The 27,912-nt window shown below is 37.1% G+C and overlaps 1 protein-coding gene across 1 annotated transcript in view; it reads left to right on the top strand.

Moving 5' to 3' along the window:
• The window catches only part of gabrb4 (gamma-aminobutyric acid type A receptor subunit beta4), a 79,075-nt gene extending 62,219 nt beyond the window's left edge, over nucleotides 1-16,856 (top strand). Inside the window, exons 5-10 of the mRNA XM_056239110.1 lie at nucleotides 797-879; nucleotides 7,821-7,958; nucleotides 11,011-11,163; nucleotides 13,483-13,739; nucleotides 14,405-14,494; nucleotides 14,791-16,856. Of these exons, the coding sequence (XP_056095085.1) occupies nucleotides 797-879; nucleotides 7,821-7,958; nucleotides 11,011-11,163; nucleotides 13,483-13,739; nucleotides 14,405-14,494; nucleotides 14,791-15,144 (1,075 nt within the window). The 3' untranslated portion in view covers nucleotides 15,145-16,856. The remainder of the gene's footprint in view (nucleotides 1-796; nucleotides 880-7,820; nucleotides 7,959-11,010; nucleotides 11,164-13,482; nucleotides 13,740-14,404; nucleotides 14,495-14,790) is intronic.
• Nucleotides 16,857-27,912: the final 11,056 nt, after the last annotated feature.

The raw sequence follows: 27,912 nt of genomic DNA, 5'->3' as shown, positions 1-27,912 counted from the left end.
CATGCAATCTAGAAACTATGCTTCTAACCACAGCTCGATAGCTGTCATTCCAACCACACAACTTTGCGATGCTGTTTGCGAATGTTCGTTAACTATGGTTTCGGGACACACCGACTTGTTAAACTAAGATGATAACGACGGAACTTGCGACCATAGTTGGCTAACGATGCTTTTGGGAAACGCACCCCTGGTCAATGTGTCATCATCAAGGAGTGGATTTCTGAGCTGGTGTGAGTTAGTGGAGGCGGGGCTCATTTGCATATGCATATAACCGTGTATACTAAATGAGGCTAGGGTTACATTCAAGCTATTTTTAGGCATGAAGATTTTGTTTTTCAAAGAAAAAATGCTTAAATATGTCATTTTTGTGATCAAAGGTGAGTTTTAAGAGATAAAATGATTGACTACAGGGGGTCTTTAACATTTCATAATAAGATATGCAGCATGCATCTTTCTTTTTTTTATATAATTTTATTTTATCATATTTTTACAGGAGATTACAAAACATATTAAAAACGAGCAATATATCTGAATCAAAGTGGGGGAAATAACAAAGAAAAAAACCAAGAGAATTCAAACACCATTTGCCTATAATGATTGCATTTCCCCCCTTTTTTCTTTTCTCTTAGAATAAGAGAATAGATGACAAACATTACTCATGACTCAGATAATCACATGGCACAGTCAAGGCTAAGCTATGATTTCCTAAAGGTTACCAAGGTAACGGTGTCTCTCGTTCTCTCTCCACTCTTTTTTCTACTCTCCTTTCCCTGTTTTCTTGCTGTCCTTTTTCCAGAATAACCACTACAGCAGCCTGCATGATGGACCTGAGACGGTACCCCCTCGATGAACAGAACTGCACCCTGGAGATTGAGAGCTGTAAGTGAAAGGAAATGTGAACGCACACACACACACACACACACACACACACACACACACACACACACACGCACGCACACACGCACGCACGCATGCACGCACACACACACACACACGCTTTGTTCAAAATGCAATACTAGCATACTGCACCTGTAGAGAAGGTTTAGGCATGTTTTAGAGGATATAATATGCCAAACAAGGAAATCAGGTACCAGAATATTACAACCAGGCCGGAGAGGTGTGAATTTGTGCAGGGGGAGACAGAACATTATTGGGGCAGTTTTGTAGTAGACAACAGACTATAGAAATAATAGACTGAATGAATGCTGAACTAATGTTTTAGAGTCTCCTTTAAAGTAACAACAGGTAACTTTTCAACCTTCATAATATATTTCCAAGTCTCTTGTGATGGTACATCGACTTACAATAGGTTGAATGACACGTCTGCCATAGCCTGACGGGGTCTGTATAGCGTTTTTAATCGTACTTTTAAACTTCGGGTTTCGGGTAGTAACCGGCGAACAAAGAGAACTACAAAATTCGACTGCTTTACGGCATATACGTCACTTCCACCACCACCCCCACTTCCTTAAAATCGGACTTGCGAGCCAAATGTTATAGTCATGGCCGAAGCAGCACAGAAAAACAAGAAAGCAAAGGTTTTATCGGAGCAAAGCAAAAAGAGAAAAAGAGAAAGTGATCGCTTTAAAGGCAGAACGAGGATCAACATTGCAGAGCTGCCAACTCTCACGCATTGGCCGTGAGACATCCGCATTTGATTGGTTTCACACGCTCACACGCCACACCCCCGGTTTCTCACGCTAAATTGTCAACCCGGTCGGTCAAATGCCTGAAAGATGAGTTTATCTATAGATCTACCTGTTGAGCCACTCGTGATCGACAAGTTATACCGCAAATTAGTTCAAATCTCCCGGAATCTAGAGCGAGCGCGCACGCGAGACAGAGACTGTGCTCCAACGCGCGCGGACGGCAGAGAGAGAAAGCGAGCGAGAGACCTTGCGTGTGCAGGGAGCATCGAACCCCCCATCGAAAAAAGAATGCCTCTCTCTAACCTCTCTAATTCGCTAGAGTAGTAGCGAATTATCAATCTGGTAGCTAGTAAACGATATTCTAGTTTTTGATGGTTAGATATCGCTAGTATTCTCGTTCTGATTTGAACTTTGCAATCGATGAAATGCAAATAGCAAATGTTTGACCTAAAAAGTGTAGTCTACTCAACATGTACAAAGAAAGGAGGAAGATTATTAATAAAATCATATTTTAGGATACCTAACATGTCTGTGATATTTGTTTATTTGTCTTGCCTCAAGCTATAATGCAAATCGATTTGTAAAATTTGCAGATTCATTTATGGTAGCTTGATATTATAATATTGACGATATATGGTTATTATCAACCACTCAAACATTGCATTGAAGTATCATATAGATTCAGTAAAACGGTAACCAATAGACTAGGCTACTATAATGACGCTGGCTTGTAAACGTGAGCATCGCGATCATTTGTCTTTAGAAAAAAAATAAAACCCATGAAATTATATTCATATGACATGCTGAAATATATGCCACTGTACCTGGGATGAAGACATTTCACACGCGACGCAAGCAGAACACCTGCATGTGACCTCCTCCTACAGTGTTCAGGGCTATCATGGTTGTCAACAATTGCACGTGCATGTAGGATGACAGAGTTTACGACAGTAGTAGAGGTCTAGAGGACAATACTGTTTCCCAACTGTAGGGGGACCCCACCCCGAGAGCAAAAGTTACCTGTTGTTACTTTAAATAAAATCGCAAGATTATTAAATAAAACTCCGAGTTTTAGAGATATCCTAAGACATAAATACCACATGGTAAGACGTGTCTTTAGCTGCATTGCGTTTCTAAACAGCATCAAGGTCAATTTCCTTTTTTTTTTTTTTTTTTTTTCATGAAACATTTAATGGAAATAAATTTCAAATAACTTTACAATACATTGAAGCTTTATACCTTAATACCTTTGCTATTTTGTTATGACATGTAATTCTGACGGGAGGACAACAAACTTCCAAGTGCCTTCTTTCAAATGAGAATTATGCGTGTCATATGCGTCACAACACTTTGTAATAGTTTTCAGTAATAAAGCATTAACAAACATTATATAATGTTTAACATATCATTAGTAAATATATATATTCAAATAGCTACACGTATGAGATAATGTGCTTTTAAATGTTAACATGATGACCTTGATAAAAAAAAAAAAAAAACATTGGTTCTTTTAAGTTAAAATGCTTTCAAATGTTTACAAACAACCTCATAATATGTTGTACCATCTGATAAATAATCATAACAATAGTTACAATACATTATAATTAGGGCTGTCAAACGATTAATCGCATCCAAAATAAAAGTTTGTGTTTACATAATATATGTGTGTGTGTACTGTGTATAATTATTTTTAATACATAAATACCCACACATGCATGTGTATTTAAGAAATATTTGCATGTATATACTGTATATAGACTGAATATAGCCTATATATAATGTATATTTTATATAAATATAAACATTTTATATATAAATAACATATTTTTCTTAAATATATACATGTGTGCATTTATATACAAAATAATTATACACAGTACACACACATATATTATGTAAACACAAACTTTTATTTTGGATGCGATTAATCGTGATTAATCGTTTGACAGCCCTAATTATAATACTACCTGTTTGTAGTTATAACTTTTAAGAGGACAATGAATTATAACCCCAGATGAAGCCTGCATTTATAATGCATCGTAAGGCTATTCTTATTCCTTAGTGCATTATAATGCATGCATAATGCCTTATAAACAACCTTATAATGTGTTGTGTCAACTCATGAACAAACGTAACAACAGTAATAATACTTACCTACTTAACCTCAATTCAAATATGATCATCCATGTATGACATATATAATACAGGGCAGTTGAATGCTTGAATTGTTCTAAGGTGTCGAATTATTTTCAGGGAATTGCACAGGTAAAGTTGTTCCATGCAGGTCTTGACCGCATTAGAGTTCCATATCACTTTGCCAAATAATTTCTGTTATTTCAAAGGTCTTTACAGCTTACAACAGCAACAGAACCAAAACCCACAATGACACTGACCAAGCAAGTACATGTAGTAAACAATAGGATAAAAAATTATTTCCATTTTTTTTTGCCACAAAATTTAGTTTTATTATGTATTTATTATTTCTTATAGAAAGGCAACTACTCTCTTACTCCTGCTCTCTCTCTCACTCACATACATACAGTACGGACACACACTCAGCGCTGCTCTGACAATTTTAGCAGTAAAATAGTTTAACAACTTAAAAGCTAAATGACATTTCTCACTAGCAATGTAATAATGGCACTGTTCTTGGAGCAGATACACGTACAGTTTCACTACAGTTTATAGTTTAGACTATTATTAAAAGAAACGCTGGAGCCGAACACTGTTGAGAGACACACAGACTCAGATAATTCATTCACGCTTAATAACTCTTAATAATCTCTCTCTCTCTCTCTCTCTCTCTCTCTCTCTCTCTCTCTCTCTCTCTCTCTCTCTCTCTCTCTCTCTCTCTCTCTCTCTCTCTCTATATATATATATATATATATTAATTATTACAAAAATAATGCTTCATTGCATTATTACAAAAATTATGCTTCAAATAATTTTATTACCACACCGCATTACCACATCAGGTGTGCATTATTTGTCTAATAATTCAACAGCCCGCCGTTAATTATTGCTTACTTTGTAATCATTCAAATCCACATTAATAAACAAGCTGTTAATTAGTGTATGACATTTGTTAAAATCATTTGTAGATATAAAGTAAGTCAATAAGTTCATTAGCAAACATTTGCAAGCACATTATCTCATATTTGTAGCTATTTGTACCTATTTGTACCAATTGTAGCTATTGATTAACAGGTTTAAAGAATAAATTTGCAGCAATGAATAATACTAGTATAATAATCCAATCTTCAAAAGTAACAAGTTCTTCTACACTGCACAAATGCAAACTCTTACTCACATTCTGACCACATCACCTTGGAGAAAAATCGTGAACTCGTCCAGCTCATCAATTTCACTTTTGCTTCTTATCTCTGTCCCACTCCACAGATACCTAATGTAAGCAAACATAATCATTAAGGCCATTTAGAGCAATCATCCAAATCTGCTGTCCTGCCCACTCTGTCTTTAGGTGTCAGTAGTGATAAATGCTCTTGGAGGGGTTTGACACTGAGGGCTCATGGCACAATTGACAGAAGTAGGTAAGATTGAAAGTGTTTGCTGATTTATCAATGAGGTGCCCTGCACTATCGATCAGTCAGTCGTACCAGGATGTTGTGCCCTGTCCATCACGGGTATCAGTGGAGCTACAGTGATTACGCCATGGACATTGTTTCATGCTTACTGTTTATCACTTGAGCAGATCAGTCAGTTGCTACCTGCTGAGGCATGAGCATTTTTTTAGATTTGCTTGTATACACACTTCTTGACTTTGGGAACATTAAAGTTTGCTCTTCCAATAACTGAATTCCTTTGGTGTCACTAACCACACTCTGGGCCTCATTCATGAAACATCTTTGTAAACATTAATAATACCTTTCCTATATAAATGGACACAATCAATATAGAAAGTGTTTGTCAATGCATGAATTGTTTGTAAAACCATTCTTATGTAAATTGTTGCTTTAATTGTTTAAACATAAAACTTTTCTTAAAGGCACACTGTGGAACTTTTCAACCTTTATAATATATTACCAAAACCCATTGAGATGGTACATCGACTTACAATAGGTTGAATGACACGTCTGCCGAAGCCTGAAGGTGTCTGTATCGCTTTTACTAGCACTATGTAACTTCGGGTTTCGGGTAGGAACCCGAGCACAAAAAGAACTACAAAATTCGACCGCTTTACGGCATACGTCACTTCCCCCACCACCCCAACTTCCTCAAATTCTAACGTGAGAGCTCAACTCGCGTTTGATTGCCGGCGTCTGGATGTTGTCGTCATGGCTGAACCAACAGCTACTCGGAAGAAAGCGAAGAAAGCAAAGATTTTGTCAGAGGAGACCAAAAAAAGAAAAAGGGAGAGTTTAAAATAAACATCGGCATAAAAGTGTATATATAATGTAATATTTACTGCGAATTAGTGTAACAAAACTGATATAAGTCACAACATACTGCCGTATACAAATGTAAATGTTTTTTTCCTTTCAGCTCATATATGTTTGTATTTGTGTAAAAGGAAAAACAAACTGAAGACTACAAATAACGGAAATATGTAGTGAGTTATATCAGTTTTGTTACACGATTTCCCGACTACTCGATTTCATCTCCAACCCATTGCAAAGAGATCCTGAAGACGTTAATTGTTTGCTTCAGGTGTGTTTGATTAGGGTTGGAGATGAACTGTGCAGGACAGACGATCGGCAGGAGCAGGATTGGGCAACCCTTGTCAATGCGACTTACCTGATCAGACATTGTTTTCTGCGTATGCTACTTTTATTCAATTTGTTTTCTTTATAGGATTTATATTATTCATCTTATATTTATATTATTATTTTGGTCAGTAGTGAATCGATTAACTTTCTCCAACATACAAATCAAATGCCGTCTGCACACATATAAAGACAGGGGAGGTTGACTGTTTGTTGACTTTTGCGACAATGCTGCGGCGCTTGTGGCCTCTAGGGGCACTAGACGTGAAAATTACAGGTCGAGCGCACCCTAGTGGCCAAAAATTCCACAGTGTGCCTTTAAGTAAATTGTCTCGTTTAATACAAAAATACTGTTCAGAAAACCTGTTTGCCCCCATCCAATGCCTAAATGTTGTACTTAGCTGAAGAAATGCCAGGTGTAAAATTTCTGTACAATTTGTCTTAAATTTAAGAATGTTTGTACAAAAAAAATATACACTTAATCTTTTTTTTTTTTCTTTTTCTATATGATACTGAGCTGCCGCATTATGGTACATATTAGAGGTTGGAATTAGCATTTTTATCTTAGAAATGTTGAAGTTCACTATTTTATGACAAACTATTTCTTGCAGTAATCTCTCCTCATTAACTATGTTTTCTATCCAAAGTTGCGATTTAGCACACTAAACACTCATCAAACACAAATGTGTGATGAAACTGAGCGCAGCGACCCACTAGATAAATGTCACGAACAGCTCCGAGACAAAAAGGTTGAGGATCCAAATGCAGTATTATTGAACAGGGTAATCCAAAGACGTAATCCAAACTACAGGCAAGGTCAAACACAGGCAGGCAGTCCATACAAACAAACCCAACAAGTCAGGGAACACGGGCAAAAGAGTAATCCACGGAACAGGCAAGAAATCCAAAACCAAGAGACATGAAACCAGGGAGAATGCTTGGAATTGCAGTGTAACACTAAACAAGACTTTGCAAATAATGAATGAGAAAACCAGGCTTACATGGGGTGAGCTAAACAAGATAAAGAGACACAGGTGAATCTGATAATGGATGAAGAGTCCGGGCAGTGAGTTGTGGGAGATGTAGTTTGTGAGGGAATGACAATAGTCTGATGTGGAGTGCCCTCTGGTGGCTCTCAAGGGCCCTCCAGCTGGTGACCGTTACAATAACAAACAGCAGAACCATTTACTTTTGCAATTAAAAGTGCTGATAACGACACATAACGCAGACCTATTTACACATCACTAAAACACAAATAACATTGTGTTTGTCTCCACTGATCAAGCAAATTAACTAATTTGTTCAGCACCTTCTGGTAGGTTGTGCAGTATCACTTCACAAATCGACATGTTTGCTAGATGTAATATTGCTGTTTTCCAGTGCAATGGTTGTATCTATAAATGATATACTATGTAAACATCCATTACACTGTCTACTATCTCTACAGATGGGTACACCACAGATGACATCGTGTTCTTCTGGCAAGGAGGGGACAATGCTGTAACAGGTGTGGACAAACTGGAATTGCCTCAGTTCTCCATTGTGGAGCTACGTCTTGTGTCCAGGGAAGTGAGGTTTACCACAGGTATGGACGATTCACTTATGTCACTTTTTATCAGTCTGTCTTTTACCTGTGAATTAACCCATTGCTAGTGTCATGCTATTGCAAACGTGATTTCACCATGTACAACATCTTTGTTGATCCTGGAACAACATTCCAATCAATCAATCAATCAGTGATATTCACCTATCCTTTCCTTTTGATTTTAGAGATAACTTATGGGTAGGGTTAGGTTTAGGAATAGGGATAGGGCTAAGACAACATTTTCTAACAGGAATGTTGTTCCAGGATCAACAAAATATGTTGATCCAGGAACATGTCTGTCTCGGCAAAAGGCATGGTTATCGTCATGCTATATTTCAAATTATGAAAATGATATGAATTCAATAAGGTTAATGATCTGTGTTAGCAGTTGGGGTTTCTCTAGCTCAGCTGATGTTCACACTGAGATTTCTTTTGTCTCCTGAGAGCCTCCTATGTGAACACAGCTTGGAGCTTGAATGCTGGAAAAATTTGGCTGTGTTCAAAATGGCCCCCTATACAGTACCCTCATTCACTATTCCCTATATTGGTCCACTAATATAGTCCACTTGAAGGAGTGAATGAAAACGAGTGAGTTAATTCGGACACTGGGTGCGCCAGAAGGACTACAGCTTAATGATGTTTAATAATCATTTGAAACTTAGAAAAACTGGCAGCTCCAGTAGTAATGGAAACTAGCATGTAAACCTTAATTAAACAATTTAATCAATTTAAAATACATTTATACCTGTATGATATTATGCTTTAGCCACATTGGACCAGCGGTTTAGAAAATGAATGGATGAATGATTCACTGCGGGCTCCATCTTCTGGTCAGACCCGGGAATTCATTCGGCACGAACCTCACAGTGCATTATGGGTATTCTCTAGCCGGTTAGCATAGATCGGTTGTACACTCGTTATTTCTGTGCATTGTAGGATTGAATAAGTGAACTTGATAATGTCCACTATGGTTTCGTACACCTCTACAAATGGCTGTCCCCTCAAATAGTATATGGGGCTATTTCGGACACAGCCTTTGATCCTGGGATCAGGACCCAGTAACAATCCCGGGATTGATCTCAGAAAGCGTTATCTGTGAACAAAAATTGTGATGTCACATTATTTATCATGTATCTGTTTGCCTGGGGGAAGGGGGAAGGGGGAAGGAGGAGGATAAAGACTGTATACAGACAAAGATGCAAAAAAGAACAATTTCTGCGAACAGGAGTGATACAGCGACCCCAGAGCAATCATCTTCCATGCAGACAGAAAAATTAGCTGAATCATTTACAAAAGGACAGAAAAAAATGAATAAGCAGGGCTTCTCGGCAATTACATTAAATGCTATTTGTCTTTATGGGACTGTTTGGAATGTGTGTGAATGAAAGCAGAGAACAAGGGAAGATCTGGCTGTTTGAACAAAATCATGCAATTCCAGAACAATTACTTGAACTTTTTCAGAATCTCTGTATGAAAAGACCATATTAGATGATACGATGTATTTTAAAAAATTCAACAATGTGGATCTCAAGCGAGATCATTACATTTACAATAAATAAAACTAATAAAATCAGATCAAACTATTTGTAACATGTATGGGTGTCCTGTGTTCTCTGTGAGCTAGTTTACCTGTCTGGTTAATTAGTCATTATTTTCACCTGTCACTTTATCAATTATCTCATTAGTTCCCTTTGTTAGCTCTATGTATTTAAACCCTGTGTTCTCCCTCATTCTCTTTTCGTTCTCGTCAATATTAAGTTGTTTTTGTTCACGAACAAAATTTTTCGAACAAAATCAGTCATTTCAAAAGGAATCTGTGCGATGGGAATTTTCGTGTAAGGGAGAAGGATTTTGTTCAAATTCAAGTTGGTCACAAAATATCTGTGTGAGCTGTTATTTATACATCTCTCTGCTATTAACAATAAATATTGGATCTTTTTTGCCCGTGAAGTTTTGTGACCGCACCTTTACAAAACGAATTGTTGTAAAATACAGTAGTTTTGAAAATAAATGAACTGCGGCTAAAATGTAGTTGAGTTTTGCTACTTTAATGTTGCACCCCACATTGGGCAAAAACGCAGTGAATGAGTTATACTTGCACAGCTTAAATTAATTTAAAAAGTGCGTTTCATTTTAATCATTTTAAGTGCATTTGCCCTTGTGTGCTCTTGTTTATTTCACGGAGAGATCCATGGTGAGGTGTCCGAACAAGTGTGAAAAAAAAAGTGCTATCGTTGATTCATCAGTTTTTTGCAAGCTGTGACTGGCGTCGGGTCCCACTCATATGCAAATGCTATTTAAGTTACAGCCTGACGTTATTTCCCTTTCTCTTTGATACAATTGCACCTGAAAGGCTTCCAACGGAATTTGTTCCATTGCATCTTTATCTGAAAATGTTTAATTTAAGCCCAATTGCATGGGAGATTGGAACCGCAGGGAAATAACACGTATATTTCTTTCACATCTGTAACAAGCCATTGCAACAATTTGAATAATCAGGACATCGAATAAGTCAATAAATCATACCACACCTTACATTTAGCTGCATAGTTTTTAAACGAGCACATACAGGCTAATCTTGGAAAGGCGTCTTGAAACATGCTGCTAACAGTTTTCCTAAACCGCTCACCAAATTTTACACATTTACAGGACAAGCTCTTCAGTTACGTATTGTTTTCCCCCTTTTTTTTATCAAGTTCCCTGTATTACAGGGCTAAATGGAAAAAAAAAAGACACTGCAGGTTTTGTGACAATTCTCAAAGGGACGTAGACGTTGCCTGCTGAGAAAAGGGGTTTCAGAAAAATCTGCCATGTTTGCGACTTTCTGCCATGTTTAATTGGAATGGAACTAGTCCCTGGGAAGGAATCCATTGCTTTGGGGAAATTAAATGCTCCATCTGAACAAATGGGAAAATGATTATCTGTTGTCAAAGTGCAGACTTTGACAATTGCAAATTGTAGATCTATTTTTCCTGTGCTTGCTCTTTTGTGTTCCCGCTTACATGTTGACATCTCTTTTTTCGGCTTCTGCTATGTACTTGTGTCTCCCCAGGTTCATACCCTCGGCTGTCGTTGAGTTTCCGCATCAAAAGAAACATTGGCTATTTTATCCTGCAGACTTACATGCCCTCCATCCTGATTACAATCTTGTCCTGGGTCTCCTTCTGGATTAACTATGATGCCTCTGCTGCTCGTGTGGCCCTGGGTAACCTTCAGATTTTGTTTAAAAAGCATCGTGTTTATTCAGGATGGGAATCCCATAGAATTTCTCTTTTCTTTATAAAACCATATCAATCATTTTAAATTTTGTTTACTCCAAATACACTCACCTAAAGGATTATTAGGAACACCTGTTCAATTTATCATTAATGCAATTATCTAATCAACCAAATCACATGGCAGTTGCTTCAATACATTTAGGGGTGTGGTCCTGGTCAAGACAATCTCCTGAACTCCAAACTGAATGTCAGAATGGGAAAGAAAGGTGATTTAAGCAATTTTGAGCGTGGCATGGTTGTTGGTGCCAGACGGGCCGGTCTGAGTATTTCACAATCTGCTCAGTTACTGGGATTTTCATGCACAACCATTTCTAGGGTTTACAAAGAATGGTGTGAAACGGGAAAAACATCCAGTATGCGGCAGTCCTGTGGGCGAAAATGCCTTGTTGATGCTAGAGGTCAGAGGAGAATGGGCCGACTGATTCAAGCTGAGAGAAGAGCAACTTTGATTGAAATAACCACTCGTTACAACCGAGGTATGCAGCAAAGCATTTGTGAAGCCACAACACGCACAACCTTGAGGCGGATGGGCTACAACAGCAGAAGAACCCACCGGGTACGACTCATCTCCACTACAAATTGGAAAAAGAGGCTACATTTTGCAAGAGCTCACCAAAATTGGACAGTTGAAGACTGGAGAAATGTTGCCTGGTCTGATGAGTCTCGATTTCTGTTGAGACATTCAGATGGTAGAGTCAGAATTTGGCGTAAACAGAATGAGAACATGGATCCATCATGCCTTGTTACCACTGTGCAGGCTGGTGGTAGTGGTGTAATGGTGTGGGGGATGTTTTCTTGGCACACTTTAGGCCCCTTAGTGCCATTTGGGCATCGTTTAAATGCCACGGCCTACCTGAGCATTGTTTCTGACCATGTCCATTCCTTTATGGCCACCATGTACCCATCCTCTGATGGCTACTTCCAGCAGGATAATGCACCATGTCACAAAGCTCGAATTATTTCAAATTGGTTTCTTGAACATGACAATGAGTTCACTGTACTAAAATGGCCCCCGCAGTCACCGGATCTCAACCCAATAGAGCATCTTTGGGATGTGGTGGAACAGGAGCTTCGTGCCCTGGATGTGCATCCCACAAATCTCCATCAACTGCAAGATGCTTTCCTATCAATATGGGCCAACATTTCTAAAGAATGCTTTCAGCACCTTGTTGAATCAATGCCACGTAGAATTAAGGCAGTTCTGAAGGCGAAAGGGGGTCAAACACAGTATTAGTATGGTGTTCCTAATAATCCTTTAGGTGAGTGTATACAACTTACGTTCGACCATGATTAAAGGAAATACCCTTTCATATGGGTTCCCCAATGCAATAAACTTGAACAAAGCTTTAAGCTTGCGTGATGCTCAAAGTTCAACTTTGACTCCATTTCACACAAAAAAATCCATTAGTTTCATTGTATGGGTGATGCAGGTAAAGAAATTAAAACACGATGGATAGACTGATCTTATATGTATGCAGATCAAGTATTTCTAAAATGAGAGAACTGTCACTTTTTGCATTCCTATTCATCTCACTGACAATTGCTTAGCTGGCAAAGAACCCTTTTGATATATATATATATATATATATATATATATATATATATATATATATATATATATATACAGTATATATATATTTTTTAGTACAGAGTACTGGACTATTCTTTTTAGGACATAAATCTTTGTAAAACTTTGTCCATTTCTTTTTTCTAAGGCTAAAAAGGTTAAGTCTTTAGTTGTCTTATTAAAACACAAACAAACAAAAACAAGTTTCACTTTGCGTTCTAAAATAAACCATAACAGTATACTGCCACGTCTCATAATTATGTAAATAAAAATGATAATAATTCTGGCATGTCTTTTTTACAAAAAAGAAAAAAAAAGTGTAACACTTTAGTTTAGGGTCCAATTCTAACTATTAACTAGTTGCTTATTAGCATGCATATTACTAGGATGGCTATTTATTAGCACTTATAAAGCATATATTAATGCCTTAGTCTGCATGACCATATTCTACATTCCTTAATCCTACCCAATACCATAACTTAATAATTACCTTTTTAACTATTAGTAAGCAGTAATTAGGAATAGTCGTAGTTTAGTTAGTTAATAGGGAGAATTGGACCCTAATCTAAAGTGTGACCAAAAAAAGTAGGGGCATGATGTCCATGGTCCATTGAAGCCCTGACGCAAGTCATGTGAACATGACACTGTTTATTCAAATTACTAACATGCTTTCTTGCAGGTGTAACTACGGTGCTCACTATGACAACCATCAACACCCACCTGAGGGAGACCCTCCCAAAGATCCCCTATGTGAAAGCCATCGATGTCTACCTCATGGGCTGCTTCGTCTTTGTTTTCCTGGCCCTGCTCGAATATGCCTTTGTAAACTATGTGTTCTTTGGACGGGGACCCCAGCAGCAGAAAAAGATCAACGAAAAGCTGAACAAAGCCAACAACGAGCGTCCCCGCTATGAGGAGAAGCGTCTAAGGGAACAGGTATGCAGGATCTCTTGTAAACCATTTCTAACGGTTGCACAGTTCATTTTTGTTCTAATTAAAACCTAATTTAATTGAATTTAATAAGCGTTGACAATGTTCATGCATGTCTGAATAAATACGGATTCACTTAGTTTGTAAGCAGAACAACTTTACTCATCAGTATAACTATTGCCTGAATGAATCGCTTCACATCACCGCTAAAAACGAACATTCAATAGCCCATTAACCATCACTTTACTTAATCACAAAACGTGACGTATTTCATTTGATTGAAGTTGCATTTCATTATTAAGAGAGGTTCCTCTTGCTTGGAAAGTTACAAATTACATTGTCATTATGTTATCAGATTCTAGTCTGCTTTATTGCCACAGACTTCTCTTTCAATCGAAGTACCGTGATGTATCAAGAGATAGACTGATTAGTTTTTCCTCCTCAAAATGTGTAAGCCATTTTCATACTTAACAACTGTGTTCTAAGCTCAGTTACTAAAATAGTTTTACTGAATTAAGGCATTTGTGTCTGTGTCTTTTATGCAGGCTCTTTCTTGTTCACCCTTATATTTATGCACTTTTGTATTCTTCGAAAAATTGTTGCTTTGATTGCCAGAGTTTATATGGGCGTTTTAACGTTCTCTTCATTTTTTTTTTCTTTCACATTGCAAGGACTCCATTTCAGCGCCGTTTCAAAGCAACACCCTCAGGTCATATACACAACGAAGAAATCTGTATCTCGAGGAACAAAGAAAAGTCGGGGTACATGCATTTAGAAATAATATCAGCTGAAACAGTGGAAATTTAGAATGAGAAGTTGATTAAATATTGTCATTAACTACTGTGTGTGTGCGTGCGTGTGCGTGTGTGTCAACCATCACATTTTGAATGACGTCTTGTAATCTTCCCAAGTGAAGTGTGTTATAACTGTCACATCACATCATCATTGCATCTGCATGAAAGGTTGAATGGAAGTAAATGCTATTTGAGACAGTTTAGGGCTATCCGCTTCCTGTGGCTGCTCATGACCACCCCTCTCTGTCTTTTATTGCCTCAAGGTGGATGCTTACGGAAACATTCTTCTCACCACTTTGGAGATGAACAATGAAGTGATGCCATCCGACGTAGGCAGCAGCGTCAGTGACTCACGGAACTCCGTCATGTCCTTTGACAGCTCCGGAGTGCAGTTCCGCAAGCCCATGGCTTCGCGGGACGGGTTCAGCCACCACTCGTTGGACCGCAGCGCCATGCGCAGTCGTGCCAACTGCCGGCTAAGGAGGCGCTCGTCCAAGCTTAAGCTCAAAATCCCCAACTTGACGGATGTTAGCACCATTGACAAGTGGTCCCGGGTCATTTTTCCTATCACTTTTGGATTCTTCAACCTTATCTATTGGTTGTATTATGTGAATTGATATGCGTTCCCCTAGGAAACATGGGCCATATTTTGAGAGCACATTGAATTGGCTTTGATACAATTGGAAAATATGTGTACACATATAAAGTTGATACATATGTATATGCATATTTCTATATATTATATTTCTATATACACATGCGTGTGTAAAATCGAAAGGACTTTTCTGGTGTAAAAAAAACCCTATTATATAGAATGACTTGAATGTTTAAGAATATTACAAGAGAAACATTTCAAGTATTTGAATTTCTTTTCCTTCTGAAACAAACAAATAACAAGCATCAGTCCCTTGTTCGAGGGTACGGAACTAAAGACTGCATGATATTTTCGCTAAAAGAAAAGATCGCAAGAGAAAAAGGACACATCTGAACGACTCATCGGCTTTTTATTGATACTGTAATCAGCCTCTCGTAACCGCAGCTCATGAAATCAGAAGTGGCTTGAGCATTTCGGGGAGAGTCAACCGAGCAGGACCCCAGACCCGATCCACTGCTTTCCCCATCCTCACGGAATTGTCCGTTTCTACACTGTACAGCAACCTCTTTTGCAATTATGTGTCATTCCTTGATTTTGCAAGTGACAAGCATTCTCTTTATCGGACCTCAGCTCTGGTCAATGGTTTACACTGGACGGCCATCTTGAGTTTTAACCAGTGCATCCTGCCCAGTGTCAGTACATTTCATTTTCTCTCTTCTCTTTTTTGCTGATTATCTTTTCTTTCATTTTTGGGCTATAATCATAATTTTGGAGGGCAACACCTAAACATGTTCTAGAGGTAGTTCATTAATAGATAATAAGCCACTAGTATGCTTCATTCATCAAGAATTTAAGAAAATTAAAAAAGAGAGAGAGTACATTCATTCATTCAGTAGCCTTATTGCCATGGTCAGGTAGTATTGGTGTTCTTTCTTTACTCTTGTTCCTAGTGCATTTCATCTGTTCTATTGATACAGTATTCATGAACATCTTGTAGAGCTTTGTGTTGTTTGGAATGGAGGGAAACCCTTAGTGAGCTGTGACGTTTCTTTAGCACTTGGATTTGAAGTTAGTCCATCAACTATGTGAAAAATGTAAAAAAATAAGGAAAGAAAAGAAAAGATTATTGTGTATTCAACAGGGGATGTGACCATGTTTTTATCTGTTTCATGTTTAAGTCAACCACTCTGACCATAGTGTTACCTGATATTGTATATATTCAGTCATTGTAGTGATCCATCCCAAGAATGATATACTCTGATGTTTTTAGTTTCTCTAAATGTGCCTGTCTGAAACCTGAAGGATGTGTCCTCAGTTCATCAATCAGTGAAAGAGGGCCAGATGACCCTTGATCTTTGACCTTTCACTTTAAGCACTGCAGACCCACCCACAGCTCTGACGTTTTGCATCTTGGGATTGAATCTCAAAGATGAATGACATCAGCATAATCAGGAAAAAAAAAAATGCTTCTGAGTCTTTTCGGGGCAAAATGACATGTACGATAAAAGCCATGAACTGAAGTGACAACCAAAAAGGCCTATAATCCATTTATCTTTTATACCATTTACCTCTGATTCACCCACCACCAGTTCTTTTGGGCTTTGCCTCATTATGATTCACCTCAGCTTCATTGATCTTTCTCTATCTCCAGGTGACCACAAACTCAAATTCATATGTCAATTCATCTACCATCCATATTCATTCAAATCTTATTTCTGGTAGTCTCTAGATGTCTCAATGCTCAGAGGAGATCGGTGAGTTGAAGCATCCCAACAAATGCTTCTCAAAGCAATGTTGGATCAGTTCTTGAAGATGTGGATGAGAACTGAACTGCTGAACAACTGGGCAAGGGGACATTTGAAAGCGAGGAGGGTCCGGTGGTGCCTTGGGAACACGAGAGCCCTAGACTTGCTTGAGTTTCTTGATGAGGATATTCTGAGCAGGCCTCAGACCTCAGGGCTTAACAAAGTCCCTTGGCTCTCGATCCCCACACCAGACCTCTCAACAGTCTTATAGGTGTGAACCAACCACCAAATCACCTATGGAAATAAAGAAACTATGGAATAAGGGGAAACTGAAGGAATAGGAGGCTGTACCTCAATGTACTTCCAAAGTCCTATGTTACGTAGAAGCATGTTTGAGGGATTTCCACTTATTTGTTATTTTGTGAGCACGACCATAACACCTGTGCAAGGGAGCCAGTACTCTCAAGTGCAAAGCGAGACATGCACAGATGCATGCACAGTGTAGCAATTAAGTTAAGCGCAAATCTGCACTAAAAGAGGATGAAGGTCAGAGTGCTTTTCATGAGTAACTCTAGTTACTATGAGTGTTATGGGGGTGCCTTGGCCAATTACAACTCTCAGTTGGCATTCAAGATGCTGCAATGCTTTGCCAAATGAAGGTTCAAAGGCAGAGTATTTAGTTACTGATTTGGTATCGTTAGTATACTAATTTAATCTATACTGTTTAGATATGAATTTACAATGTAGACCAGACCATTTAAGCTACAATATAAATCCACCGTTACTAGTGCAGTGTTATAGACAAGTTTAGCGATACGTTGAAAATGCCAGCTCCACCATTAGCCAACATTTCTCTTCTTGTATTCAAGGGAACCAGATCAGTTAGAAGGAAGATTTTTGCGCTGCCTTTGACACATTGGAAAAGGTGGGATATACAGTACATTGATTCATTTGAGCGCCAACCACTATTAACTGGTAGAACTGTACAATTAAAATGATGTTGATATATTTTTGTATTAGATATTACTGCTCTAAGTTATCAATCGGTGTTAATAGGCGCTCTAATTTTTCCCTCTGAGCGTCTAATAATAGAGCAAAAAAATGCATACAGTATATCATAATCATAACCTGTGATTAGGTATTTTATTCATGAGAATAATTAGAAATTCTTAGAAGTAGTTAGTACAATGCACATGAGTTAGCGCCCATTTACTACATAGCTTCATAAATTTTTAGTAGACTTGTTGGCCCTATGCAGTCTTTCTCACTAATGATCAGTTTATTGTTAAACATGGGTAACCTGAATCACTATTGGTCCATGCGTCCTGACCAATCACGATAGGCAAGGGTTGAATATTTCAATAGAGAGGGGATTAGCAACATGCTAATGCAGCCATACTGTGCCACTGAGACATGCTGGATGTTGAATTTGTTAAAGTGGATATTGTGTTGATCATCAACATGTTCTTGTAGCACCAGCACTCTGTTTATTCACAGTGAGCTTACGGCTAGAACAGCTTTTTGGAAAGATTCTGGATTGTGGGCATTTGTCCCTGCAAGATTTGCCTTAACAAGATCACTAAGCATTTTCATGAAATATTTATGAGCAATACAATGCAACTACAACAAAGTTCATGAGAGAGTGATTCTCTTTCAACTCAATTCAAGCCTTAAACATGGTTACAGATCATTATAATTTGATCATTGGACATTTGGGGTAAGATTCAGTTATCAGTTCTAGAACCTTAAAGGATAATATAGTGACAAATTAGATCCCTCAAATGTCTCACCCAGGTACTTTGGCTATATTTCCACTGCTTAACCTCAGAACCACAAAGTGTAGAACCAAATATTTCCTGGTTTAGGATTACATTGTCTTTTCATTTGTCAGACCTCATAGTAATAAAACAAGTTAAGGTAATTGTGGCTTAATTCCTCGTAATTGCATCTTTATTTCTCACTTTTAAATTTACGCCTAGATATAAATCTTTTTATTCTGTTAATTGCACATTTATATCTAACATAATTTATAATTAAGCGTAATTGCAACTTTTATCTTACAATTTCAACTTTATTTTCTGTAATTGTGTCTTTAGTTCTCATAATTTCAACTATGTCTCAAAATTATGATATTACTTATTGTAGCCTAACTGGGTAATCTCCCAGTTGCGACTTTATATTTCATAATACAGACTATTTTCCATGTTTGCAAAGTTTATTTCTTGTAATTGCATCTCAATGTCTCTCTCACACACACACAAGTTATTTTAGCATTTTATCCAAGAAATGTGGTTCTGTGTTTTGTGAGTGGAAACATGGCTAGTGTAGTAGTTCACATCAGAATGGCCAGTAGCAGAACAAAATGTTCCTATAAACTGGACACAGCCTAACTGCTAATTTATTTGTAGTTAGCCTGCTTGACCAGTTTGCTAAGTCTGCAACCTACTGCTGTATAAACACACTGACAGCTGTATCGGAAAAAAATATATATATTTATAATGGCACAAGTTGCTGTTCTGAAAATACATTCTTAGCTATTAGGGTAAATCTCACATATTTCACTATCTGAGGTAGATGGTGCATGCAACAAATCATTCTAGCATTTTAGATTTTATTTGAAAGTTTATTGTTTCATCATAGTGCTAGGATAGATTAATTGTTGTTAAAAACCAATTTGCCAGTTTACAAGGTTTATTTGGCGAAAATACTCAGATAAATGTAGCAGCACTAGGGTAGAGAGGGTGATGGTATTCATGGCAGTCCATGTTGAATTTGCTCTTTTTCTTTTTTTTTTTCTTATTAAAATAATTTAGGTTTTGTAAACTCAATTTTAAAATCACATGCAGACTGAATCTGCATGGGTAGTTATTTTTTATTCATACAACTTTTGCTGTGTTTTTGTTGTGTATTTGTTTTGTAAGATATTAATTGGTCTATCGAAGAATGTGTCGAATGGGTTTAAATTTGTGACAGAAACTGCTGCTAATTACCTCTTTTAGCGAGTGAAGAGCAAAACAGGGTTCAGTTGGGGCCATTTTAAGATGCATGCATAATTTATAGCATTTGGCCATTATTTGCCACCTTAAAACTGTGTTTGAAAAGAAATGGGCCCTTCATGTCTATATTTGTAACACACTCTCTGAAGAATAGTGGCTCAGACATAGATACACTGTTATGACACACAAAAACGACAAGACTCCATCTATTAAGATGGACATTATATAATGGAAATTTAGGACAACCAAGAGATTTTAGATGAGAATTGTGTAAAGGTAGCATACTCTTGAGCACGGATGGGATTGTTGGCCTTTTTTGGAGAATGTGACTCATCGTAGTACTAACAATTTCTTCGGTGTAATTTGATATCTGGTTAGGGGACAGGAGACGCATTTTCCTTTTGCCTTGCACTTTGCTTCAGTTTTAGATAAATATGTTGTCTGTTATTGTTTATTGTTCTTTTTTAAAAGAGCTTTGCACAACTTAGTGGGTGGGGGGGTGCTAATGTGTTCTGATGACAATGGAGGACATAATTATCTACGCACTTCACACAAATCACCCCATATGCTCACTTCTACATTTTCATACCATTAACATAACTCAACAAATCATCGAATAGCTTTTACTCGAGTACATTGTTTTTGTCTTTTGCTGCATCCACCCATGAAGCAGGAGAAAAGGAAGTACAAAAACTGTTGAACTGATTTTAATGTGAATTTTTCTTGCCTCTTGTGTATATGTGTAATTACATGTGAATTGTATTGTAAATATGATATCTTTCACTTATATTTCTTAATGCATGAACAAAACAGGGCAGTTGGTAATAACAGCTAGCCTCAATGCTACTGGCATGGACAGCTTTTGCAGCACCGGCATAACTTCTGCAAACAAAACCTATCTCTGAAAAACAAAAAGAACAAAGAAAAAGAAGAGGAGAAAAACTCACAAAAAGATACCGGTTTTGTTTTGCATGTCTAACGTTTTCAGAAAGGTTTATTTTCATAATTTCTTTTCTATTTTAAAATTGGCGATTCATATCACCCTCACATACAAGGGAAGGAAGCTTTTTGCTTCTTCTTACACAGAGATCGAACCAAACACTGTAAATCTTAAATTAAATATAGAAAATAAAAAAAGACAAATACTATCTATATTAGAAAAGGAGAATTACGGAGAAAATGATTCATGGAATTCATCATAAAAAAATATGCGAAGAATATGCACATTTTCATCCTCTCTTGCTTTTTTTTTTTATATATATATATCACATAGAGTTGAGAGTAGATAGACACACCTATTAAGCCATTAGTTCAAAGTAGACTAGACCTGCTTACATCTTGTTGAACAAAACAGCAAGTTAAAGTCTCATGCCATGAGAATGCACGACTGGCAAAGCAAACTCGGAGTTTGTTAAAATGTATGGGCCAGTAACTTTGCTGTGCTGATTTTCTTTGCACCAGGATAGCGTTACCGATAAAGCGAATTATAACACAAACACAGCACACACAAGTTAAGTATTAACCTAAAGTGAAAATCCTCAAAAAATAAAAATAAAAACAAATTGGCAAATATCTAGGGCAACCACTTCATACCTAATTTGAGAGTTCAGTCGCTATTTATACTGTTTTGTTTCATTTCTAGTTGCCTGTATTTGTTGTATTCTTTAAATGAATGGTTAACTCTTATTGTTGATGTTTTCTCATAGAAAGGAAATATATTTCTACTTTACATCCTGCCCTAAAAAGTAAAATGCATTCTGTTTTTGTGTTGTACTGGTTTTGTTCTCATTAAGCTCTTGGTTTGATTCTGTTGAACTATTGAGGTGTGATGATTTATGACGATCCATTTGGGGGTATGATTTGTCTTCATGAAATCAACATTTGTAAAGTAAAAGGTTGTATTTTCTTCTTTACTTTTTTTCCCTTTTCTTTCTTTTCTTTTTGTCAGTGCCAATTAATGTAATGGTGTCGGTCAGCTTTTCTAGGTGTTTGAGCAAAATGTGTTTTTTACTAATACAAGATGTTACAGTATGTGGTACAAAAAAGGGTTATAAGTAACCAACTGACTTTTTACAAATAAAGGCTTATACAGTAAATAACGACAACGCAGAAGTCTTTTTAATTTGCCATTTGTGGACTAACGGTTGCATTTCTTTTCTTTTGGCTGTTGGTTTAAACTTATTAGTCCCCAAATGGTAAATCATGTATGTTTTTAGAACATGATGTAAGTAGAGATATTCAAAGTATTTTAACAAAAGTACTGCAGGTCTTCACATTGTCATTCCTTTCTGTTTTTTGTTTTTTTCTAAGGGCTGCAGAGGAGAATATTATATATATATATATATATATATATATATATATATATATATATATATATATATATATATAGTGAAGACCATAGTAATGTCTTATATAATCACTTTAAATTTGATCAAAATCGTAAATACATTACTAAAGATACACCTCGCGCCAAAACCCTTGGTCTTGAATAAAGTACCATCAGAACCCCAGCTGGAAGAGTGTAATCTTTGCCCAATAACAACATTGGTCTGGATTCTCATATTTACCAAAATTCTGCAAGAGAATCAAAAGAAAAGAAATACATTAGGGCTCCCCTCTGCCTTAAAGAGCAGTCTAACTTGCATTGATGAGAAACTAAAACAGTTGCATCACTTTGTAGAGTTCCTCTACATTCCTCTACATTGTTAATATATTAATAGTTTATATAGTAAGTTCTTAATTCATTATCACTGTAATTAACTAAATTGTTATTGTTTAATTAGCTCATATGTAAAGAATTAGAAAATGTTTTTTTTTATGCATTAGATTAGGTCATGGAGAATCGTAAAATTTACATTACAGTTATTTTCATTTGCTTACACACTAAAATTAAAACTTTCACACAATTAGCAAAACCTTACACTCAAGGAACAAAACACCGGCATAGATTTGCACAACTGTAAGCACGTTGTCAGCTTCACACTTTTTTTGCAGAACATTACACACAGTGATTTGCAAAACACTAAACACTTCTTTCCATTTGACACAGAAATTTATCATGATGCCATTTCCTTGCTATTTCAAAGCAAAGGCTTTCAAATGAACACACCCATGAACCAATTGGTTAAACACAGCCACCAGGTGTGCACACACACTGGTGCTTAATTATAGACACACCAATCAGGTTTAAGCACTATAAAAAAGCAACAGGTAAGTTCACCTGTCTTCAACAAAAATGGACGGTGTCAGAGGAAGAGGGAGAGTGCAGATGAGAGGGGGAATCCGGAGAGAACAAGGGAGAGTGAGAGGGAGAGGAAGACCTGGAGGAGGGGTAGGACATTCACAAAGAAGAAGAACACCAAATATGTGTAACGCAATTCGTGCTACAATGAGGGAGGCTGGACTGAGAGTACAGCCTAACCTAAGCAGGTACACGGTGGCATCAATAGTTCAGACATTTCGTCAAGAGCACGGGTGAGAAACTTATCTTCTGTCAACAGAAATGGCTTACTGCATGTACTGTTTCAACAGTTTTGGTATCTATTCCTGTATCATTTTACAGTAATCTACATGTATTTTGTTTGGCCAACATAGGATTGAACGTCGAGAACACCAAGGAGGGAGGGGCCCCATATTCACACAGGAGCAAGAGAGCGAGATCATAAACCTCATTTTGGCCAATAATGCAATCAGACTTAGAGAAATTCAAGCCTATATTGTCAATGATCACCCAATTTTCAATAATGTCCAACAGGTCTCTCTGTCAACAATAGCCCGTATCCCTAAACGGTCACCGTGATTTTGCCAAGGAAGACATGGTCCTGGATCAACATATTTTGTTGATCCTGAATCAACATTCCTGTCCCAAAATGTAGTCCTTATCCAATCCCTAACCCTACCCATAACTTTCCCCTAAAATCAGAGGGTAATGAAAGGTGAATAACACTGATGTTTAAGTACTTCATCCTGGTTCTAAGCCTAAACTTGACATAAACTTGTCCCTCAAATCTGATTGGTTGATTGGAAAGTTGATCCAGGATCAACAAAGATGTTGATCCAGGAACATGTGGTACTTGGTGAAATCACGTGCACCATCCTGGAACATCAAGTTCTGATGAAACAACTGTATAAAGTGACTTTTATTTGCTATTTTAAATACATTTTACTTGTTTTATGCAGTGCTGGTAATTATCTTAAATTAAATGTTACTCTTATAATGTGACAAAATAATACTGTGACAATGTGCAGTTAAGAGTAATTTATTAAGAAATAACAAGCATCTATTCTACAGAAACCTATAATGCTTAAGATCAATTTAGATGTTTATCGTTGCTCATTAGAATTGTTAAAATTAGCAGTTCTATGCATCGTAGAACAGGTTTTTCTCAAGGGTACAGTTCTGCAGTCACAAAATGAGTGAGTCAACAAAGCAGATACATTCCTATGAACATCCACAGTACAAAAACATTTAAATTAAGTCAAGTTAATTCTACATTTCAGGATCAAAACATGACATTAAAAAACTGCTGTTAGAAATAAAACCTGCAAACCAGGCCCCAACCCCCTACCCTTAAAAAGGAAGCTCAGAAAGTCCTTGCCCAAGTTTCTGGAAAACCTCAAAGTGTACTTCAGCTTTGAGGGATGCTGAAGATTTAAGGCATACATCAGTCCCATCAGGAGAGCACAAGCTTTCACAGTATTTCCACATTTAGTTTGGACATTGCTTCCTTCAAGCACAATGGACACCACTGCCTCTCCGTCTCCGTTTCCATGGACAAGAATTATCAGGACATCTTCCGTGAAGTTTTCTTGATTGCCATCCTTATGCAATCCAGGAGGATGAGGGGAAAAAGCAAATGTAAAAGGTTAATACCCTCATAAGCTATAATGTTGTATAAACATTAAAGAAAAAAAGTTTAGGACAATTTTACATCTTTCCACATGACAGGTTGGAGCAGCCTACCAGGCTTTGCGGTCTTGTGTCACCAATATGAGAATGGCTGGGCTGCATTGATTGGGAAATTAGTCATTTTTACTTAAAGAAGCCATCACATATTTCATCTGAAAATATAAATTCAGTACTTAATTCACCCTCCCTTGTATTGTTTGAACATCCAATCCAATACACATCCAATATTCAGTGTGTGTTGTGTGGAGTCAGCATCTACCCCTCACTTGTAACACACACTTGAGGAGAATGGTTTCAAAGGGTTAGTTCACCCAAAAATAAAAAAAATCTGTCATCATTTACTCAACCTCATGTCATTCCAAACCCACAAGACCTTCGCAGATCTTCGGAACACAAATTAAGATATTTTTATGACATCCGAGGTAACAATCTGAACTAACATTTTAACTAAACATATTTACTGCATTTTCATTTTTGGGTGTACTATCTCTAGAAATATGAATCTTTCATTTCTAACACTTTGAATATCTTAGATTAGATTAGATATAAATGAATAGCATAACATGTCTGGGACTTACATTGCCGTCTTTGAAAAATTTCTCCACCACCTCACCAAGATATTCAATGAGACTACGGATCACGACATCTCGTCTTCTCAATGGTGTGGCCCTGGGAAGAGATTTATTTCTAATAATCAGCACTAAAGAACTGTCATTTGACAACCTTTTTCAATTTTTGAGATTTAGAAAGTTAACATTTTAAAAGTTGTTTGAAGGGTTTCAGTAAGTAAAATAGACAGAAAGACAGATGGAGGGACAGATAGAAGAGTTCAGCAAGAGTTCAGATAGTAGATTTCACCAATTAGTTCTATCTCATGGCTGAAAAACTGTGCTAATTAGCAAATCCAGGTGACTGGAACAAAATACTAGGGAGGACTTTTACTTTCTGAACCTGGACTTTACACCTCTACTACTTTGCTACTTTGTTGCATACCTGAATCAATGCACTGAGTCGTGGCTGTATCTTGACTCCTGCAATACCTCCCTTAGCTTTCAAAATCTCCAAGATCTTCAATACCAAGACCAAAATCTTTTGCGTGTAGCCATCTAGTTTGTACATAAAGGTTTGCTCCAGGAGCACAGCAGTAATTCTTCGGAATTCCTCCTTAATCTGTAAAGAGTTAAATAATTCATACACCAAAAAAATCCTTATATTAGCATCAAGTAATCAAAATATAACACCTACACTAATGTAACTTACCTGTTCTTCTGTGAATAAAGCAGGCCATTTCTCCTGGTGATTAATTGGTGGGCTGAGATTGACAACTTCATGTTGTCTGTATGAGAATGTTTTAGACATTTTCTCTGCAATGACTCTCTGATTGTCTTTTTGAAATTAAGAAAAAGAGACAAAAAACCCAATAATCAGTAAATAGCAAATACTTTTAAATTACAAAATAATTAATTTGCATTCACATTATTCATTTCACTCATACCTAATCATATCAAAAACATCCTGTATGATCCTAGCCATTTCCTCACATTAATGCTAACATGTTACACAGGATGCAGATAAATATCATGGCTACGAATTAAGAATTTTAGAGTACTAACTTTTCACTCGTTTTGATTTATAAGGCCACGAATTATTGTAATTTACAACGTGGTCACAATTTAGTAAAAGCAGGGACCATTTAATAGATAGTATGCACGATTTAGTAAATGAATGAGGGAATTAATTATATGGTGCACGATGAGGGAGCGAAAACCTGCTCACTTATTGTTAATTCACAAATATTAAACAAAAAGATCATGATTTAATTAACATATTCATGTTTTTTAGGCGTAACTTGTGTAAAACAAAGTTTAAAACGGAGAAAAAATAGGCTATATGGCTAACGTCTTACGAAGCTAACTCGTCATTAAGAACACTAACGTTAAACTTTTCAAATGTATAGAAATAAGTGATGGCAACACAATCGTTGAATTAAGTTACATTTACTGAATAAATTACATCTAAAAATCCGTAATATAATGCAGTTTTTACTGTTGCTTACCTCTCGAGAGCAGATGGAGTGGAGATTGGAAATTCCTCAATGATCGCAGATTCCTTTCTTCAAGGACTTAAATTTTACATGATTTTTAAAAATTTGCTTCAAGTACCTAATTAATTCGTGTAAATATGCCAGAGAGTCAGAAGTCAAATTTATTTGTTTGTTGGATGTCTAATATTTACAAGTAAAAATTGTGTATATATTTGGGATTTTATTATGAATCACGTGAGTCTGGGGGATCCAAATGCAGCGTGTTTATTAGGAAGCAGAGTCGAACAGGCAAAGATCAATATCAGGCAAACAGCAGTATCAGAGGAAATCCAGGGATAGTCAGCAGGCGATGGACGAGGCAGGCGCCGAGCAGACGGGAGTCGGTATCCAGGCAGAGGTAAGTAACACAGGAAACAGGCAGACGAGATCAGGACAATTGAAAGCCGGGGCAGGGCAATACTTCACAGAGAAGTGGTGTGTGGAAGTGGCTTTTATGTGTGTGTAAATGAAGTGCAGGTGTGTGTGCAATCAGTGCAGTGCAGGTATATGGTGTTTGTTGTAATCAGTCTAGGGAGGTGTATGATGGGAAATGTAGTCCAAGTAAAACCAGGAAGTGCGTGGCTAATTGTGACAGATTTACTTAATATTCTAAAGTTTTCATTTTTACAAAATTATTCTTAGTAAAATATGCATGATTTTTCCTGTTTTGTTTACTTTGCCATAAAATAATTTTTTACAGTGTACTGCACACATAACCTTTTTACTGTATGTGTAATTTTACTGTATAGCAGACCTACAGTATATATTTATCTACACAATGTGATATTTTGCTGTATTTCAGAGAGTTTTGCAAATGGATGTGGAGGAAGTCCCGCATGAGTTTATATACATTGATGAGGCTGGATTTAACCTGACAACAGCAAGAAGAAGGGGAAGAAACATCATTGGCCACAGGGCTATTGTCAATGTACCAGGGCAACATGGGGGTAACATTACCCTTTGTGCTCCCATTACACAGAATGGGGTCCTCCACCACCATGCCAACTTAGGTCTTTACAACACTGACCTCATTCTTACATTTTTAGACAGATTACAC

The sequence above is a fragment of the Rhinichthys klamathensis genome, unplaced genomic scaffold (genome assembly GCF_029890125.1).
Source record: "Rhinichthys klamathensis goyatoka isolate OS25496 unplaced genomic scaffold, OSU_Roscu_1.1 h1tg000554l_1, whole genome shotgun sequence".
Lineage (NCBI taxonomy): Eukaryota > Metazoa > Chordata > Actinopteri > Cypriniformes > Leuciscidae > Rhinichthys > Rhinichthys klamathensis.
The sequence above is the reverse complement of the archived record's forward strand: the minus strand, read 5'-3'. Positions and strand labels throughout refer to the sequence as shown.